Here is a 20,751-nt window from a genome sequence, read left to right as displayed (position 1 = left end):
CACTCGGTGTACTGGGTGCGCATTCCTGTGCTCACTCAGGCTTCATTACAGAAGGGTTTGTGGAAGAAGCCTGAGCAGAGAGTCTCGCTTCACCAGGAATTCTAGTCTTGTTGTGCAGCCAGGATACTGAACTTGCCCCTGCTCAGGATAAGATGAAGGTGATTTGGTTAAAAGTATTGTTCCCTTGAAATGTCTTGCCAGGATTTTTTCCACTTAGAATAATACTGTATTACTGCTTTGTTCAATTAACACATTTAAACTTATTGCCTTCAGAAACATCAGGACCTATCTCATAAATGCATTAGGTTTATACCTCTTCTGAACCTTGCTTTATAAGGTAAACTGATCTATAAGTAACAAGATTAACGAAGTCTGACTTCCTTCCACTTGATATTCTTTGCCCTCTTCCTGCTAAAAAGACCCTCTTGGAAATAAAGAGTCCAGGAATTATGTTACAGCTGGGCAAGTACCTATGTGCTGCCAAACCCCAGGTTCTGCTCACTTTTTGCTTCCATGGATGTACTGCTCTGCCTAGCCCCTCCACACTCCGCTAATTTTCACAAACTTGTAGAAACATAATTTCCTGGGATCTGCGTCTCACTTTCAAGTGCTACTGTAAATGCAGGTTTAGAAGGTGGTGGCAGGTAGCTGCTAGTCAAATATGCATGACACTTGAAGTGAGAGACAATGCTACCTGGCTTATGAAGAGCTCCTCAGTTAATGAGGTATGTTTTAAAACCATTTCAATTATAAGCAAATTTTTAAGTTAGAAAAATCAAGAAATCTTTTTAAGAACTGCATTTCTTCTACTCTCTCTATATAATCCATATATATGGAAGTACTTATTCGCACAAATATACAAAATGTTTTTTAATCACGAATATTTTTGGTTTCAAATTATTGTATTAAAAATGTCTATCCTGTCTATTGGCCAAAAGAAAGCGAACATGGGAATTTTAATAAAGGCTTGTATTATTACACATTTGGAATAGGTATATATTGTCTTATTTTAGCTTATCTGAATTGGCTGCACATGATGTTTCAGACAGGAAAATGTCCTAAACATCTGATACTATGCATTTTATCAAGACAAAAAAACATTATGTTTCTTCCAGTGAAATTCTTCAGACTGTCTGTGACACTAATGAATACACTGAAATGAATCTGAAGTAATAAAAATGAAAGTAATAACAATAAAAGTTAATATTACCATTTTGCAGGTGGAAGTGACTGCATGTTTGTTACTCCTCCATCTACTGGTACCACAACCTGAACATTAGATAGCATACTAGGCACATTCATAGACTCTGGATTGTATTTATAATCCACTCTCACATCAGTAGTGCTAGCATTACATTTCCAGTAAGTTGCAAGATTCAAGGGAGTGGACTGGATACCATTTGAAGATACCTGTAAAAGAATAAACCACCGAAAGCAGCTTAATTAAAATATTCCCCTTTTGGGCAGAATTAGGGAATGATGCTAACAAATATAACTCTAAATCCTGACAAAAGATCAAGTGAACAACTGACCTCTGAGTCTTAATTACAGAATTCTGAAGACTGGACATAATACTCCAAATGTGGCCTCACCAGTGCTGAGCAGAGGGGAAGGATCACCTCTCTTGACCTGCTAGCAATGCAGCCTAATGCAGCACAGGAGACCATATGCTGCCTTTGCAGCAAGGGCACATATTGCTGCCTTGTGATCAGCATGGTGCCCCCGGGACCCCCAGGTCCTTTTCTACCAAGCTGATTTCCAGATGGGTGGCCCCCAGCATATATTGCTGCATGGGTTTGTTCCTCACCAGGTGCACTTGTTGAACTTCATGAAGGTTCTGTCAGCCTATTTCTCCGGCCTGTTGAGGTCCCTCTGTAGGGCAGAATGACCCTCTGGTGTATCCAGAGGGTCCTCTCAGTTTGGTGTCATCAGGAAACTTCCTGAGGGTACACTCTGCCCCACCATCCAGACCATAAATGAAGATGTTAAACAGGTCTGTAAAGTCAGTATTGACCCCTCAGGTATACTACTAGTTACTGGCCTCCAACTAGACCTCATGCCACTAATCATCACCCTTTAGTCCTGGAAGTTCAGCCAGTTTTCAGTCCACCTCAGCATCTGCTCATCCAGCCTGTACTTCACCAGCTTCTCTATAAGGATGCTACGGGAGACAGTACTGAAGCCTTTGTAAAGTCTAAGTAGACAACATCCACTGCTCTCCCCTCATCCAGCAGGGCAGTCATTTCATCACAGAAGTTTATCAGTTGGTCAAGCATGACTTTCCTTTGATAAATCCATGCAGACTACTCCTGATGACCTTCTTGTACTTCATATTCAAGGATCACTTCCTCCATATTCAAGGATCCCAACAAAGAGGAAGTCAGGCAAAAAGGCCAGGAGGCCTGCATGGATGAACAAGGAACTCCTCGGCAAACTCAAACACAAAAATTAAGCCTGCAGAGGGTGGAAGCAAAGACAGGTAGTCTGGGAGGAATACCGAAAAGCTGTCCGACCAGCTAGGGATAAGGTTGGGAAGGCTAAAGCCCTGATAGAATTCAGTCTGGCCAGGGATGTAAAGGGCAACAAGAAGAGCTTCTATAGGTATGTTGGTGATAAACGGAAGACTAGGGAAAATGTGTGTCCTCTCCGGAAGGAAACGGGAGACGTGGTTACTTGAGATATGGAGAAGGCTGAGGTAGTCAGTGACGTCTTTGCCTTAGTCTTCACTGACAAGTGCCCAAGCCAAACCACCCAAGTTGCAGCAGGCAAAGGCAGGGAATGGGAGAATGAAGAACCGACCACTGTAGGAGAAGATAAATTTCAAGACCATCTAAGGAACCTGAAGGTGCACAAGTCCCTGGGACCTGATGAGATGCATCCATGGGTCCTGAAGAAACTGGTGGAGAAAGTTGCTAAGCTACTATCCATCATATTTGAGAAGTCACAGCAGTCTGGGGAAGTTCCCACTTCACCAGAAAGCAAAAGGGGAAAGTTAACCCCCATTTTTAAAAAGGGAAACAAGGAAGACCCAGAGAACTACAGGCAGGCCAGTCTCACCTCTGTGCGTGGCAAGATCATAGAGCAGATTCTCCTGGAAACTATACTGAGGCACATGGAAAATAAGAAGGTAACTGGTGACAGCCAACATGGCTTCACTAAAGGCAAACTGAGCCTGACAAATTTGGTGTCATTTTACAACAGGGCCACAGGACTGGTGGATAAGGGAAGGGAAACTGACATCATCTACCTGGACGTGTGCAAAGCATTTCACACTGTCCTGAGTGACATAGCAACCTGGTCCATTGGAAGGTGTCCCTAAGGTCCCTTCCAACCCAAACCATTGTATAATTCTATGACATCCTTGTCTCTAAACTGGAGAAACATAGATTTGATGGTAAGACCACTCGGTGGATAAGGAACTGACTATGGTCGCACTCAAAGAGTTGTGGTCAATGGCTTGTGGTCCAAATGGAGACTAGTGACTAATGGCTTTCCTCAAGGGTCAGTACTGGGACCAGTGTTGTTTAACATCTTTATGGGAGACATGGACAGTGGGATTGAGTGAAGACTCAGCAAATTTGCCGATGACACCAAGCTGTGGGGGGTGGTGGACATGCTGGATGGAAGCGATGCCATCCAGAGGGACCTGCACAGGCTTGAGAGGTGGGCCTGTGCGAACCTCATGAAGTTGAACAAGGCCAGGTACAAGGTTCTGCATGTGGGTCGGGGCAACCCCAAGCACAAATACAGGCTGGGTGGAGAATGGATTGAGAGCAGGCCTGAGGAGAAGGATTTGGGGGTGTCGGTAGATGAAAAACTGAACATGAGCTGGCAGTGTGTGCTTGCGGCCCAGAAAGCCAATGGTATCCCAGTCTGCATCAAAAGAATCATTAGAAGCAGATTGAGGGAGGTGATTCTGCCCCTGTACTCTGCTCTTGTGAGACCCCACCTTGAGTATTACATTCAGCTCTGGGACGCCCACAATAGGAAGGACATGGACCTGCTGGAGCAAGTCTAGAAGAGGGCCATGAAGAAGGCTTACAGGAGAGATGGGAAGGCACTCGTTATCAGGGAGTGTAGTGACAGGATGAGGGGTAACGGTTTTAAGCTGAAAAGAGAGTAGATTTAGATTAGATATTAGGAAGAAATGTTTTCCTGTGAGGGTGGTGAGACACTGGAACAGGCTGCCCAGGGAAGTTGTGGATGCCCCATCCCTGGAGGGGTTCAAGGCCAGGCTGGATGAGGCTTTGAACAACCTGGTCTAGTGGGAGGTGTCTCTGCCCATGGCAGGGGGGTTGGAACTTGATGATCTTTAAGGTCAATTCCAAACCCTAACCATTCTATGATTCCGTGAAATAACAATTCTTTTCATTTCCGTGTAGATGTCAAATCTGCCAGAGTTCATTAAAAAATTCCAAAGGGCAAAAAATGTTTACCTGATACTTTAAAACATCCACATTGTAATAGGATGCAGATGGATTCTGCTCTGATAATTTCTTGAGGTAGACAGTTATAGCTTGCATGTTCATCCAAAAATCCTTAGTAGTGGAGTCACTTTGTGACTGATCACTATAAAGAAAAAGAAAGGTAGGAGTCAGAAGGCAACACTGAGTTTTATTATTTTGGATGTCTAAAAATTAAGATTAGATCTTTCCCCTTCTTCACTATTTCAATCAAGAGTTTATTGTAATGCTTTATAACACATAATTGTACTTTCTTAAATATTAAGACAAATAACTGCTTGTTGTATGTGATAAAAATTCTCCTTCTAGGTTGTGGAGCAGTGAGTTTTCTCCACTAATGATCTGCATCACAAGATGGAGTTAATGCTGAATTTGGATTTTACAATTAATAAAACATAATTTTAATACAATTAAGGTGCCATGAGGATGTATGGCAGGTGGAATGAAAGTGGTATTTGAAAAGGAACATTATCCAATTTGGAATAAATCCTAAAATCATAATTAGCTTTAGTTATGACATAGCTTCACCAATGCACTGAATTAAAATTTGTTCTGTATGCATTGCCATACTTTCATATATTTGTACAGAGTGTAAGCTTTTCCAAACTTGTTCAATTAAAAGTGATTTTCAAATTATTATAAACAATTGTTTCTCAGATCCTTATAGTTGCATTCAATCTTAGTAACAATTTATTATATCACTTCTATATGTAGGTAAGAGCACACATGACTACAGAAGCAAAATCCTGGAGCATGGTGTTCTGCAGATCAAGAATATTTACAGCTCTGGTTGCATCACATTTATTATGAATAAGGATGAAGCTTTTAAGAAAACTGATTTGAAAGCAAAATTCAAATCACTTAGGAATCAAAGACCTTCTTTGAATGTCTGTGGATACAGTGAGGAACTGCATCCATCCCTAAAAAAGAGTGCAGAGTGGGCCTGCAGAGTGAAAGTTAAGAATAAGCATCTGGAACACAGTAAATATGACTGCAGTGGGTTGAATGTTCTGGAATGGAGCAGTGACTTACATATCAGTAGTCTTTCCAATCTGCTTAACACTTGGTTCTCAATAAACTGTTGTGATTGATGAAATTTCCATTTTCAGTAAAAGAGATAAACACTTATCACTACAGAGGCCTTCCACAACTTAAATAAATTGAACCAGTAGTAAAATATTTCTGCTGCTCCACAGTCAAGTGCAATTCAAATCAGAAATTCTGATGTCACCACAAATATAATTCTCATTAAATCTTTAATCTCTATAAATACTAAGCAAATTATAGCCTTTGCAGTACATGATGAAAAGTCAAGTTATTACCATACAGGTTTAACTTTGTAAATATCCGTTGCATGCATCCTTTCTAATTAGAGATGAAGTGTTACACTACTCAGACAAGAATACTAGATGTTTTCAGTCAGACAAGACTACTATACATTTTCACTTTTTTGCAAAATATACTTTTTCAGTATAATTCATTCTGTCAAATACAGCTCTGCTAACTTCTCAGTTATAAACTGTGATGTCAAAAAAGCCATTAAATTTAGTTTTGTATCAATCAATCATTAAATTAAATATGAAGGATAAAAATGAAATTAAATACGAAAAAATTGATGCATGTGGTTTGATTCTTTATTTCAGTAATTTAAAAAAATGTAGCATCCAAAAGCATTTAACTTGTTTTCAAATAATTTCTCCAATAAATGAAATAGAAACTGTTCAGCTGAAACAGATCTCTGCTAAATAGTGACAGCTTTTATAATTGCCTTTTTTTTTTAGAGATCTCTGAGTGCTGTGATTTCAACAATTATCCAACTCAATAAGCAGCCTCTTTTCTTAAGAATTCTCCCAAGCATGCTGCTGCACACCTGAGACACAATTATGTAACGGATGTGATCCACTCTAGGAACAATACAGCTTAAAAATACACTAGTGAGTGACAAATGAGATAGGTGTAGCACCTACTACTTGTTTTCCATGTAAGGCTGCTGTTTCATCATTTAATCTTACCCTTGTTACTACTGCATAAAGAAATAATTTATAAAATGTATGTAAAAACTTAGCTACATTTACAAACTATTTTTATGGTTCCTGTTATACTCAGCACACGTTTCAAGTCTGGTAGTCACTGAGATTTTTAATGGTGGCAGTGGAGAAAACTGAGCTGAACAAGATTAATTCAGGAAATTAAATTATGTATAAGAAAATCAAAATGACTGTAGAGAATTCTGATTTACATATACAACAACAAATCATGTAGTTTATTATATTAAAAAATACAGAACCTGTATACAAGTTGTGCATTTGGAAGAATCTGCTCTAGTTTGCTTGTGTTTTTTACCCTGAAGCAGAGCACAGCTGGAGATGGGTTGCTGGTGAAGACTTTAATAATCCCACTTGGGAATGATACTGTCATATCACCAGTAATCTTCACAATACACCTAGAAGAGAATGAAAACATCAGTTCATTGCAACTCATTAACTGCCTAGTTTTAATACTAATTTTAAAGCAATCACTGTACTTTCACAATCTGATGAACTGAATTAAAAACAGAATATAAATTTCAAATGAGGGTAATGTGGCACTGTGACAATGTACAATCACTTTCAACTTGGAAGTCAGATGAAATAAGTAAAGAAAAAAGTTTAGCTGTTTAAGCATACAGTAGTCTTGGATATTTTTCAGGCTTTGAAAACATGACACAACTGTGCTTAGGCCAGGCCAATGTACCATAGCAAGGGATGTGACAGAGGGAATGAGGTGCTTTTAGCTGCCCAAATTTAGATGTAGCACCTACCTAAGATAAAAACCCTGTCTCATTTTTGTAAAGCAGGAATATATAAACTCCGAATGGGATGCAAGCCAACACAGAGCAATAAGCCACTGTTGCCACTTACACCAGGGAATAAAACCCCTTTGGATCTCCTTCTAATGTGTATACATTTTACCCCAAAGTATTACAAGTAAACCCAGTGTGTGTTCTTATTGTAATTTATTACATTCAAAACAATTCACTATTTAACTAACTTTGTGGGATCTGCTCCTTTAAAGTAGGCGTTAACGGATTCAGTAAGGGCTACTGCAACAGGCAAGGTGTCCTGGTTTCCAAGGCTGACAGGGCTGGGACCACGTGAAACACCTAGAATACATACAGTGTATAGGTTTAATTTTCAAAAAGCTTAGCAATAGATTTCACAATGGTTGACTACATTGTAATTTTCACAACAGGTTACTACCATCAAGGTCACAGTAGTGTCAGAAGTATGTCTTGAAAATTGTGTAGGAAAATATGAACATAGTACAGCAGAATTGCAATCAAAACACTGCTTAGCAGCCTAAGGAAACAGGAGTATCGATATGACATCATGTAAATGGACAGACACAAGGAAGTACATATGAGACAGAGGAGCACTGCACTAAAATGGCTATTGATGAAAGTGAAGTCAACAAATCCAAAAGAAAAATCCCTACTGTATGCTTATTGTATGGAAAAGTGTATGATAAAATGGTCACAGAAATGCAAAGAATTTAAAGTCTATATGAACTTAAATGCAAATATACTAATATCACCCAACATAAGCAAACTGTTAAAAATTCTTTGAACTATTTCAGACAAAAAAGATTACAATTCCCAAGCAGAAATTGTTGGAGAAGCCTTCATAGATCCCTGTGCCAACACAACACACTTTCAATGCATAGCTATAAAAACCAACTCAGACCTCATGGTAAGTCTTTTTGAAATGTGTGTGTGCAACTGATGAAATAAATTGTCGTGGGATTTACTTTTCACCAGTTTTCTATGTGTGTACTGACTATCAAAGCCAATACTGGAAGTTCCATCTTTCCATCTTTTTGTTAGCGCAGCAGCATAGTGGAGAGTATCTTACTACTTTTTGTACCGCTGCTGAAATGCCCTGTATTACATAATATCTATCACAAAGGAGGCACAATCTTTCTTGTTTCATGAGCAATTTTTCTTTGATACCATAAAGTAGAAATAAAATGCTTCCATATAATATTGCTCATGGAAAACTAATCCTATTTACTCTAAAACAGTGGCTGTGCCTTCTGAGCTCTTTTAAAAGCAAAAAGGAAGTTGGGACCTTGTTCTTAACTTTACTAGACCTTACATTCAGAGATAAGTGAAAGAAGTAGTAATAAAAAGAGAGTAAAAGACAGGAGCTGGTCTAATTCTGCTACCTCATACATCACCCTCCATCATGATTTCTTGCCTAAGGTAGTAAAATGTTCAGAATACTTCTTAGCACCATGAAAAAAAAAATCTTAGTGCAACATTTATGCCTCCTTAGATCAAAAGTGATACTCTAGTCACAAGTGTTCAAAACCAAAAATTCTTAGATGAACAGAATATTATGATGCTGGCTATAAAGCATGATTTATTTTTTCAATATGAACAGTAGGTTGTTTTTATTTTTTCTTCCAGACAATAAATGGGTCATGTTTCCAAAGTTTTCTTTCTTTGCCTGAAAACTATCAGTAAAAGCTGTGATCCTCAATAGTCTCAGGAACCCAGAAATCATGATTTCACGAAGCAAATGCGCAATAAAACAATGAGTTAACGACAACCAGAAATGCTGTTTGATTAAATACTTAAGAGGGGCCTACAGCAGAGATGGGCAGGGACTCTTTATCAGGGAGGGTAGTGATGAGAAGTAAAGGTTTGAAGCTGAAAGAGGGTAAATTTACATTAGATATTAAGAAGAAATATGAAAATATTTCACAGGAAACTGTGAGGGTGGCAAAACACTGACACAGGTTGCCCAGAGAGGTGGTAGATGCCCCCCATCCCTGGAAACATTCAAAGTCAGGTTGGATGGAGCTCTGAGCAGCCTCATCTAGTTGAAGATGTCCCTGCCCATAGCAGGGGAGTTGGAACTGGATGATGTCTAAGGTCCTTTCCAACTCAAACCATTCTATGAGCCTATGATATTTGAAAGTCATGCAGAGTAATGCAAATATGCAAATAATATTCCTATTGGTAAAAGACAGTGATTTCTTGACTGAATAGTGAAATTTATTATGAATAATAACTCTATTTTTACTTTTTTTGGGGGAACACCAAAGCAAATGTATATATGTTTATACATCTCTCCGAGATGTATCTGAGGAACTACAAATGTGATAGCTTCTCTCTTATTCATAAAAATCTATGTGTTCTCCTAAAAAACAGTAAATTGAAACAAATATAACTGCTTAACCTAAGTCTGGAAGTCATTGTTTTGTTGCCTTGCTGCTGAAAATACAATGCAATGCAGCAATATCCAGCTTCAGGGCATTCCACACCTGCTGCAAGCTCCCAGAGGGATGGGACATCACAAAGCTGTGCCAGATGCAGCAAGGCTGCCTTCAGGCTGCAGCCCAGCTCAAGGGTTCAGTTCTAGCACCTCTGGCAGTGTCAGCAAAGCTGGCTTAGATGCCCTACCATCTGCCTCTGCCCCAACCATCATTAACAGCTCCTGAGCTGTGCTGACACAAGAGCTAGTGACACAACCATGTAAACAGTTGCATTGATACACCCAAGGTGGTTGCCAAACTGCAGAATAAAAGACTGCATCACTGGTCATAAAATGGCATATAAATAAAACTGATCACATAGTTTTAGTTCAGTTTAGGAACAAAGATTCAGACAATTTGAAAATTGGCTAAACGCCTGTCATGAAAATAAAATTTGTTTCTTAAAAAATTAACTTTATTAAGTATATATTCAAAGATCTGTATTGTATGTCAGAATAGGAACATTTTAACCTATTTGTTGTATAAGAATAAGGATTGTCAAAGTAAAAATGTATTAACTTTACTTGGAGGAAAGTAGTAATAACAAACTGAAGAAGAAAGCCCAAGTTTCAGCTTGTTTGGGGATGAGGGGGATAGACAGAAAATTATGTTATATAAAAGCAGTTATATCAAGTTTTGGCGATTTCAGCAACAAATAACTTGTTAAGTAGTTGAGCTTTCAAGCTACTTATATCTGCCAGATATCAGAAATAGATGGAGAAACTTGTTTCAAAAGAAATAACATTTTATTAGGTGTAGAGTATTAGGATGATTAGTTAACATGTAAATCTGCTTTGGGTACAATACCTGGTGGTGTCTCACAAAGCTTTTCAATTGTAGGAAGATTTCCAATGAAAAGATCATTCTCTATTACATTTAAATGAAACAACACATTGCAAGAAAACAAAATATTTCAAACAAAAATAGATGTTAAAAATATATATAAAATACTTTGCAAATTAAAATAAGGCTAAAGCATAAAAGAAACATTCTATTATGCAGGCCTTAAAGTTCACTTGGAAGAAGATAATTAGAGTCAACTCTCCATTGTTCAGAACAAATGGGGTAAGGGAAACTCTGGATTGTGCACAAGTCAAAAGAATACAGTAGTGCAGAGTATATACTCATGCCCAAAGTCATTCAGCTGTCTGCACTATTCTTTCCAGCTCTCCAAGACTATTTAATTCATACAGTCAGTGCAGATGGAACTGGCCTTGTTTATTTTTGCTAGGCCAGGTTAATAACCATGACAAACTTTGGTGTCAGCACACACCTCCTTACCTCCTCCCTCACCTCATGATTTCATTCCATCACTGTCTCCAACAACACACACACTCAGAGCTAGGACTACTGATGCTGCTGCCGCCAACTTTTGGTTCCTTGGCACCAGTGCTGAGGCCTGAGGAAGTGAGCCTGGATGGACTTTGGCAATCAAAATATCAAGTTATCTTTCTGTGATGCTTCTCAGCATTTTTGAAACTGGTGGACAGTGAGCTGTAGCAGCTAAGGCTGGGCAGACCTTACTAGCTTTGGTCGTGCACAGGCTGGAAACAGTTGCACTGCCTCCCGCGCAGAACTCTCACTAGAAGCTGTGCAGATCCTCTCCTGAGCTGCTCAGCCTGGGTGAGGAATCCTTGGCACCAGTAATATTCATAGACAACTAAGTGTTAACTTAAGAATGTGATTTAACTTGGGACTAAAGTGGTAATAGGGTTCAGGAATAAACTACTTCAATTCTGCTAAAGGAACAAGTCAAAATGCCTTAAAAAAACCCAAACAAAACCCCTAATAAGTTTCCTTTCATTTGTTATAACCAAACATCAAAACTGAATTACCTTCCTTTGAAAATATGAGAAAACCTTCTGAAATTAGTGGCAACACAGGAAGACCAATTTGCTATTCATCTTCATATTTTTTGTCTGTTTTGCTTTTAGTAAATACCTCTGTTTAGTTTATATAATACACTAAGTTGAAGAAAAAGATGCATTAGTTGCATTTTTTTTGGAAACTGCAATTACAGGATAGCAAACAAAATAAAAAAAAACATAAAATAACTAAATTTTGTGAACATTTATATTCATTCAAATTTATCAATATCCCAAAATATTTCTGCACTTACACAATAACATCTTCTGAACAAATATATGATAATACTGTGCTTGATGAATTGTGCTGGGTTTGGCTGGGATAGAGTTAATTTTCTTCATAGTAGCTAGTATGAGGCTATGTTTTGTATTTGTGCTGAGAATAATGTTGATAACACACTGATGTTTTAGTTGTTGCTAGGCAGTGCTTACATTAAGCCTAGGAGTTTTCCAGCTTCCCATGTTATGCCAGTGTGCAGGTGCACAAGAAACTGGAAGGGCGCACAGCCAGAACAACAAATCTTAATAGCCAATGGGATATTCTGTATCATCCAAGATAATACTCAGTATATAAACGAGAGGTAGCTGGGCAGCTGTCTGTCTCTCTCTCTCTTCTGGGATCATGGTTTCCGGACTGTGTCTGCTCTGAGATCGTCATCTGGGAATGGGCGGGGCCTTGATCAGCAAGTCGTGAGAAGTTGTACTGTGTATCACTCATTTGAATATTCAATTATTATTATTATCATTATAATTTTTAATTTTATTTCAGTTATTAAATTGTTCTTATCTCAACCCATGAGTCTTCTTACCTTTTTCTCTCCAATTCTCTCCCCAATTCCACCAGAGGCAGAATGAGCAAGCAGCTGTGTGGTGTTTTTGGCTGCCGACTGGGTTTAAGCCACAACATGAATGGGTATACAAGCATACCAAATATGAATTCACGGAATAACAATTTTTAAAAATACTTCCCTAAAGAACACGCCATAATTGGATCTATGGTCTAATCTAATTAAATCCACTGTCTTGTCTCTCAGTGTGTTTAGAAGCAAGTATTGCAAAGGATGCTTGAAGTATCTAGACCGGACTCACATATGGAACCACTAACTGCAGTGAATGGTCTTCCTAGCAGTGGAACCTAGTGTCAGAATTATACTATTTCTAAAATAAGTTGAAATGATTAATTTAACTTACCAACAGTAGGTGTGTTTGCTGCACTGAGGGAAGCAGAAGAGGATATTGAGGAAATGCTCTCTGCACGTGCCAAAGGAGCTGCAGGTGGTGGACTTGAGTTAGAGGTCAAGGGAGGGCTAAATGGCCTAGGCTGTACAAAATTGGTTACAAGAGTATTACACAAAGTGGTTTTAAAAAGATGAAAAAAGACTGTAAATAGAACAGTTCTTCATTTCATGCCCCAGTCAATTTCCTGGTGTTTCTCAACACACTTCCTTTAATGCTTTATCTACCCTAGTATTTAGTGTACAATTTTCCATTGGAATAAATTCATTTATTTCATAGATTATCATTATTAATTTTCTGTCTGGGTACTTAAGTCTAATACATTTGATTATGTAACAGCCTGTCAATAATAGTGCAATACTAGCAGAACCTAAGACTACAGCCCTGTGTATGTGTGTAGCAAATGTGGATTTATAGAGCTAAAGGAGAGCTACTAACAAACTGGAAGTGAGTCCAGCAGAGGGCAACTAAAATAGTTGGGACTCGAGTACATGAGAGAGAGGCACAGGCTGAAGGACCTGGGTTTGTCCAGCCTGGAGAGCAGAAGCCTAAGGAGGGATCTACTAGCAGTCTTGCACTAGTTAAAAGGGGGTTACAAAGAAGGCTGGAGTCAGGCTCTTCTCAGAGGTGCGAAGGAAATTTCAGCTGAACTTCAGTTGCCCAAAGAGATTCAAGATCTCCCCCTCTGGAGATTTTCAAAACTCAACATGCTTCCGAGCAACCTGATACAATTTTGCAATTTTTGAAGTTGGCCTAGAGATCTTAAAAAATCCCTTCCATCCTAAATCTCTGGATGTTTTTATGATTCATTTAACTGTTAATGTATTAAACTAACTAATGATCATTTTGGGATTAACCTATCAAAAAGGTACTGGAACCCCTGAAGCATATACTTTGGCTGGGTAACTTTTTATTTCAGTTCTATCACACTTGTTGCTGTGTGTATGTGGCTTTTATACAAACTATAGGAATTGTAAAAGGATTTGATATATAATGAAGACAACTGATAATCTTTCACTTGTATCCAGATAATGGCCAATTTCTAAAACAGTATGAAATGAATATAGCTTTGTGCCGAACCATACATTACAGCAGAACAGTACCAGCTAAATTCTTCTCTTTAATTATGATGACATACAGATTCCTTGGTCTACAATTTTATATTGGAATGAGAAAAGAATCTTAAAGTGAACCCTATGCTCACCTTATTCTGATCTTACAGAAATGCAAACCAGTTTAAAAATATTTTCGTTTTGTCAAAGCATAAGACCAGATTTTTGTCCGTAACAAGAATATGGTGACAATATCTTGCTACTTTGAAAGACAGTAAGAGGATCGTACCACAGTAACATGTTTCCAAGTCATTAAGTCAAATGAAACCCAAAGAATCTTAATATTCAATGGCTTGGTCTGATATCCTGTCTGGGTATCTGCATTCTTCATCACATTACTTATCAGCAGGTGGACCTGCACTGCAGGCAGTGAGCAGACACGCAACCAGCGTGCAACCTCTCACTATCCTGATAGGCAGCTGCTGCAATCTGCCACCTCCATTCTCCGTCAACCAACACCAAGGGCAAGGAGAAGTCACAGCAGGGCTACTTGTGTCAACACATGATTGATAAACATCTACTTAATACCATTCATTCTCCAAAGCTTTGTGAGATCCCAAAATCAATGCAGCTTTGTTAATAACTACTATTTCACATTTTGAAAACTTCAGTTTCATACACATACTATCCTTTAACTATCAATTATTGATTTGTTCAATTAAAAACACTCAGCTGATGCAAAAATTATGGTTTGGACCTTTGTAGTTCTCTTGAGAATTATGCTGTTATAGTGATATAGTTATCGTGAACAACTTCTGTGCCTGTCTGGCAGTGGTGAAAATCTGCTTATGTGATTCTTTGAACACTGGCTGGAAGGTAACTCCACTATAGCAGTGCAAATTAATGGTGTATCTGAAATCAATTTACAATGGAGAATTAAAAAACCAAAACAATCAACAATAAATACATACTATTTCATTAATCCCACTAAGTTTCCCAGTAGGCAGCTTTGGTCTAGAAGCAGGCCTTGGAGGAGGTACAATGGTGCCTACAGAAAGAGGAGTTGTGGGCCTTGCTGAAAGAAAGCAAATTTAGGGAAATAAATATTAGAAAGGTCACACTGAACATAAATATGCATTCACTTGAATAGAATAACTGGAAGCTGTTTCTATTAAAAGTTCCTATTTTAGAAGCTCCATTTGGTAAGATTTACCACTAATCATACACGCTTTTAAAACAGGGCCATGTGACACCCTGAAAAGTGACTCTAAAAATGGCATCGTGGGCTTTCTCATTGATCTCAAATGATTTTATAGTAACTATTCTTGGAGGTTTGTATGTAAAAAGATGGTTTTACCTGAGTTTCCTTTTGTGTATGATCTATATGGATTCAGAATATAGGTCAGACATTCATATCTCTCCACAAATGGAAAATTCAGTGGAAATTCATATTTGGTCCTGGCTGACAATGGTGTAACTCCCTTTACACCAAATTTTGCCCACTGAAATCCCACTGACTTCAATAAGTATACATCAGTGCAACATATTGTAAGAACACTCTAACTCATCATCTTTTAGCTGAACTAACTGAAGTAAAAAGCAGTTAAAAAAACAGCCCCCCATGTCCTTCTAAACCTAAATGAAACAACAGATGGTGGCAGCAATACAAAAATACCACTTTTACAAAGTCACTTTTCTGAATAGAATGAATAGAACTGTATTTCAAAATAGATGTTAGATGCCATCCAGTGAGTATGCCAGGTTTAAAATTAACTTCCAAATAGACCAAAATCCTAAAATATTACTATATTATTGCAGCTCATTGTATTGCATTATCTCCCTCAAACTTTTAAAGATGGCTCTTTTTTTAATTAAATCAGTTAATGTTATTTAAAATGCAACTTCTATGTATGGAGTTTTCTCAGGCCTTCAGCATAATTTTGCTGTCATTTAAGTACAGGATTCTCATCACTGACTTGGGAAAAAAGAAATTAGGCCAATACAGTCCATATCCACCTTAAGACTTGCAAACTCAAATGTCCTCTGATAAACTGACTTCTAAAGTATCAGTCATTACTTTAAAATTCTTATTATACCCCAAGATGACAGTGCATGCTAAACATTGAGTAGTCTGCTGCAGTGATTCATGGCATGCTGGCCCAAATGCACTTTTCCTTCACCCTCTTACTACGTAGCATTACTATGATATAATTCATGCTTCAAAATACCGGGTGTTAAAAAGAAACAGTTTTAAATCAAATTTATTTAACTTTATTTATTTGAAAATATCTGTACAAAGCCATTTAGAATTGTTTTTGCAAATTCAATCACTCAGTCTTTCAGATCTCACTGCTGTCTGACATCCCACAAAAATACATTCCTATTTCTAGAAAAGCAAAGCTCTGCATAGTTAAGAGAAAGCAATGCCTTTAATTGAATAATTTGATTTTTTCTTCTCATTTCAAAGGAAGTCGGTGCTAACAAGCAGTTTAGTACATTCTAAGCAAGAAGATGAGTTAATTTTAACATGGGGTGAGTGATAATAAAAGAAAAATGAGTCAAAATCTTGCTTTTTGGAGTCAGTTATTAGCAAAGAGCAGTACACAATGCATGCTTGCCATACCCTTATTTGTATGAGCACAAGAAGACACTAAACTATAGTCCAGTAGTGCTGAAGATGATGCAGAAGAAATTTCAGCAGCAGTACCAGTTTCTTCAATGAGTAATTGTTCATGGCATATAGTATTATTGAAAAGGTCACTTTGATCCTCGGAAGCACAGCTGTTGGAAGAACTCCCAAGCAAAGCGGAAGAGGCAAGGCAGGCATTTTCAGTTTTAAAATGCAATCTTTGGGGCTCCTTCTTGTCTGTGGTTGTTTGTCTAATTGTAAGAAGCTCATCAGCAAATGAAATCCACTGACTCTGAGACCACGAAATACAGGATAAAGTATTGGTGCTCCCTGATGGCGCTGCTGTAACACCAGATTTGCACAAAGTGCTAATGGTAAAGTCTGGTGATGATGGACTTGTAGACCCAGAATCTGTCTGATGTACAAGCAAAGACCGAGGTACTCTACACCCAGGCAAATCAGTGGCAGATGAGGAGGAGCTCTTATTGTGCTGTTTTAGTATAGCTGAAGGAAAAGGGAAGAATTGAAACTAGAACCAACACGAAGAAGACAAATATTTAAATATTCAGAAAAGTATTGAATATCCACTGCATGTGGATCACTCGCCACCATGACAAATAACTGCTCTACTAGGCTAAAAATCTCACCACTCACAAATAAAAGAAAAAGGAAAAAAACCTAGCCACATACACACATGTACTTAATTCATACTGCCAACCATGCCACTTTCCGTTTAAGCCAAAGAGTAATTTTTTGTTTCTCTCCACTTAAGGCCCTACTTCTCATGACTTTCCTTATTTTTCTAACTTCCTCCCTGTTGTGGTTTAACTTCCTCTCATCTTTGTCTTTTCCTTCTGTATCCTATTCCATTTTTGTTTTCTCTCCATAGCTTTCTGCTTTTTATAGCTTTCAAAGTTTTTTTTAATGAAACCTATCCTATCCTGTTCCTTACATTTTTATCCTCTTATCCTTAACATTTGTAACAGGAAGGCCCAACATAAATGGCTGTCAGGCAAATGAATGAAGACAATAAGTCATGAGATCCTGTTCAATATTCTTATGTCTGTATCAACCTGTATCTAGTGAGCAACTAGGCATCACCCATGCCAGTTCATTTCCTCTTTCATCCTGTAGTCTTCAGAATGCTAGAAAACAGCAGTTTTCCACAAGTATTCCCTGCACTTGGCTATTGCCTGTTGCAGTAGATGACAACAGAAGCAGAAAAGGCAAATCAGTAAATTCTCCACATCTTGCAGATTGGGAAAGCTAGAAGCAACAGAAGAATGATGTACAGAATCAAAAAAGAGAGCAACACATTTAAAAGTTCAGATCGAAAGTACAGGTGTTCTCTCTACTGTGGTTCTTTTGTACATTCTCTAAGCCCACAAAGAGTTTTAACACAGCTTTTCCTTTCTAACATATTTTAAATATAATTCAAAGGCTTTGAGATACTACTATAAATCCTATTCAAGCAGCAATGTGGAAATGTTCAAAACTCTTTTAAAATACATATGGATTAAAATAAGGAAAATAAATAAAAAGAAGCATTTTTACAATACTAATAGCTGTCTAAAAAAATGCCTGTTGTGTTTGTTCAACATAACAAAGTTAGCTTAAACTTCTAATAAAGCAGGATTATTAATGGATGACCAGAGTTTACTTCAGTGGGCATAAACCACTGTCCACTCAAATACCATGGTAGTTTAAGTGTTCGATGATTAACACAGAGTTACAAAACAGTATCTAAAGAAATGTTTTAACAGTAAAAAGAAATGTCTGTGGGATGTGCTACATCATGATATGGAGATATGCCATATAAAAACCAACTAATTTATGTAATTTAAGTTTGTATTGAGATTTTAAAAAAGCTTTAAGCATCAGCTTACCTCTACTAACCTTAATGTCGAAGATAAAACATTGATTTCAAGGAAAATACAATCAGATCACAGCTGTGTGTTTTTTAAAGTCTTTAGAACTAAGCTGCAGGTTAGTGAGCATCAGAACTTGATTTAAAAACCAACATGACCTACATCAATCCAGTATTATTTTTTCCCAAATGTATTAGTAATTTGTTATACTTTACAACACTCAGTTTTCTACTTAACTCCCCGGATCATTTCACAAATATAAGTATCTTAGTTAACTCCTAGAACAACGATCCTTTAAATAATTATTTAGCAGATGAAGTTTTTCAAGGCACAGATGTCTTTCTTATATCTAAAATTGACTTACGCCCATAGGACGCTATATTCCACCAATTTTAATGAAATATAGGGCTCTGTGCATAAGCCTATTTCAGGCATGAGGGCTCTGGTAGTTGAATCCCCTACAGAAAATGTCATGAATCCCAATTACCTGTCACTACTCATTAGCCAGAGACTATTTTCTCCACAGTTCTGCTGCCAGGAGGGACTGTATTAACGTTTCCTAACCTGCTTTGACTTCCCATCCAGGTGTAGCAATGAACAACTGCACACACTAACACCCACCAGGACAAAAAATTAAGTATCCTCTGCCTTCCTCTACAGACTCTGACACCTGACCAAAGCTAACAATACAGATTATTTTGAGAAAGCACCACTTCTTTTCAGCATATTACAGTATTATATATTTATAATTTATCCTTAAATACATTACAAATTTGGCTCCACTAGCCAAAAATCTTGATGGGTTACCTAAGTGAGGAAGAGACAATCTAATGATTTCCATAAGCTAGATTTGTTAAAAATCATAACTTTTAAGGAAGAGGAATTTGTAGTGAAAGAGTAAGTTCCATCTAAAACCCGATGGGATATGTAGCAATGCTGGTTGCTGGTAAAAGGACATTACTAAGGCCAAGAATTAACACTAGTTGTGCAGAATTACCCTATGGATACATGTACTCTTCCTTACTGTTCCTCAATCTGTATAACCAAGTAGAGAGAAAAACAGAACACCATGATTGTGAACAAAGAAGCAAGGTATATTATAATAATAGAAAACATTTTCTACTACAAAATATTTTACCTGAGGAGGATGAGGATGCCAAGGAAGCTGACGAGGAAGATTCAAGAGAACTGCTGAAGAGTGGATCCCACGCCAGGAGGTCACTGTTCCCCTTTCTATATTAAGAGTTACAATTGGAATATAAATGAAAGCTGTATATACTAACAAAAATCAAACTACAACTTCAGCAGTAGTTTGATAATATAACAAACATAATAATATGATAAATTTGATAAATTCTTCTTTATTAGCTAGTCCTTGCATCTAAAAATAAAAGTATTTACAAACTGCAGGTCAAGGAACTGATTTACACATAAAAGAAACTATGTGAACTAATACCTTGGTGCAAGCTTCTTTGTGGATGTACTTCATAACATCAGTTAAATGGTTTTCATTTTCAAAGAGATAGAAATTTTCAAATACATTTATTTCAGTATATATACATGTATAAACAGTATTTACAGACCTGTCCAAATCTGGGGCTTGTAATCTTAACCACTTTACAGTGGTACACTATATCACAGAAACTACATTTGTCTTATTTAAAACCTGAGATTTTAATAAAAAACAGTGTTTTGTAATCATGTAATTATAAATATCGAGACATTACAAAAAAAGCAAATGCATTACCTAGGGAAAACAAATTAACAGAAATCTAAATTTTTACATAATTACTCCTTAACTCTTCTGATGCAATAGATGCCCGCCTTAAAACATATTCCAATGAGTTTTTGAGTAGATCAAAATAAGACCAAATTCCTGTAAAACTGCATTTGATAGCATTTTAAATTTGAACTTACTCATTAGTTGGAGCAGAAAGCTTTGATTTTGTTAACTCTTCACCTAACCAAAAGACACATTATTATCACAAAAGCTGCGACACTCTAAAATAAAATTTCAAATTCATTACAAAAAGATAGTAAATATTAATGGTTGCAGTTCAAAAGTAACTATTAAAATGGAAAATAAAAAATGCACTATTTCTGACAATATAAATTCAGATACTCCTGAAATACCTTCTAATAGGAGAGGACTACACACAGCAAGGCATTTTGGGAGGAAGTGTTCAATTTATATTTCTTCCTTAAATTATACTGTTTACATCTATATTTTTTTCAGCAAATCTGGCTTGGTTTTCCACTGAAAAAAACTCTACAGGATATAACTAATGCTCTGTCCTCTATCTTCACGGCCACATTTTACGTGTTTGACTATAAAACAGA

At 37.3% G+C, this 20,751-nt stretch overlaps 1 protein-coding gene across 2 annotated transcripts in view; it reads right to left on the bottom strand.

Annotated features, from left to right (window-relative positions):
- The window catches only part of FCHO2 (FCH domain only 2), an 82,113-nt gene that overhangs the window by 7,110 nt on the left and 54,252 nt on the right, over positions 1–20,751 (bottom strand). For both annotated transcript variants that reach the window (XM_010088181.1, XM_010088182.1), the window contains 8 exons: positions 20,329–20,371; positions 19,550–19,644; positions 14,886–14,989; positions 12,818–12,947; positions 7,494–7,605; positions 6,751–6,906; positions 4,437–4,569; positions 1,211–1,410 (listed from right to left, as the gene is read on the bottom strand). In XM_010088181.1, the coding sequence (XP_010086483.1) occupies positions 1,211–1,410; positions 4,437–4,569; positions 6,751–6,906; positions 7,494–7,605; positions 12,818–12,947; positions 14,886–14,989; positions 19,550–19,644; positions 20,329–20,371 (973 nt within the window). The remainder of the gene's footprint in view (positions 1–1,210; positions 1,411–4,436; positions 4,570–6,750; positions 6,907–7,493; positions 7,606–12,817; positions 12,948–14,885; positions 14,990–19,549; positions 19,645–20,328; positions 20,372–20,751) is intronic.

Source organism: Pterocles gutturalis, unplaced genomic scaffold, assembly GCF_000699245.1.
Source record: "Pterocles gutturalis isolate BGI_N339 unplaced genomic scaffold, ASM69924v1 scaffold2397, whole genome shotgun sequence".
Classification (NCBI taxonomy): Eukaryota; Metazoa; Chordata; class Aves; order Pterocliformes; family Pteroclidae; genus Pterocles; species Pterocles gutturalis.
Note: the sequence above shows the minus strand (reverse complement) of the source record. Positions and strands in the feature narration are given on the sequence as shown.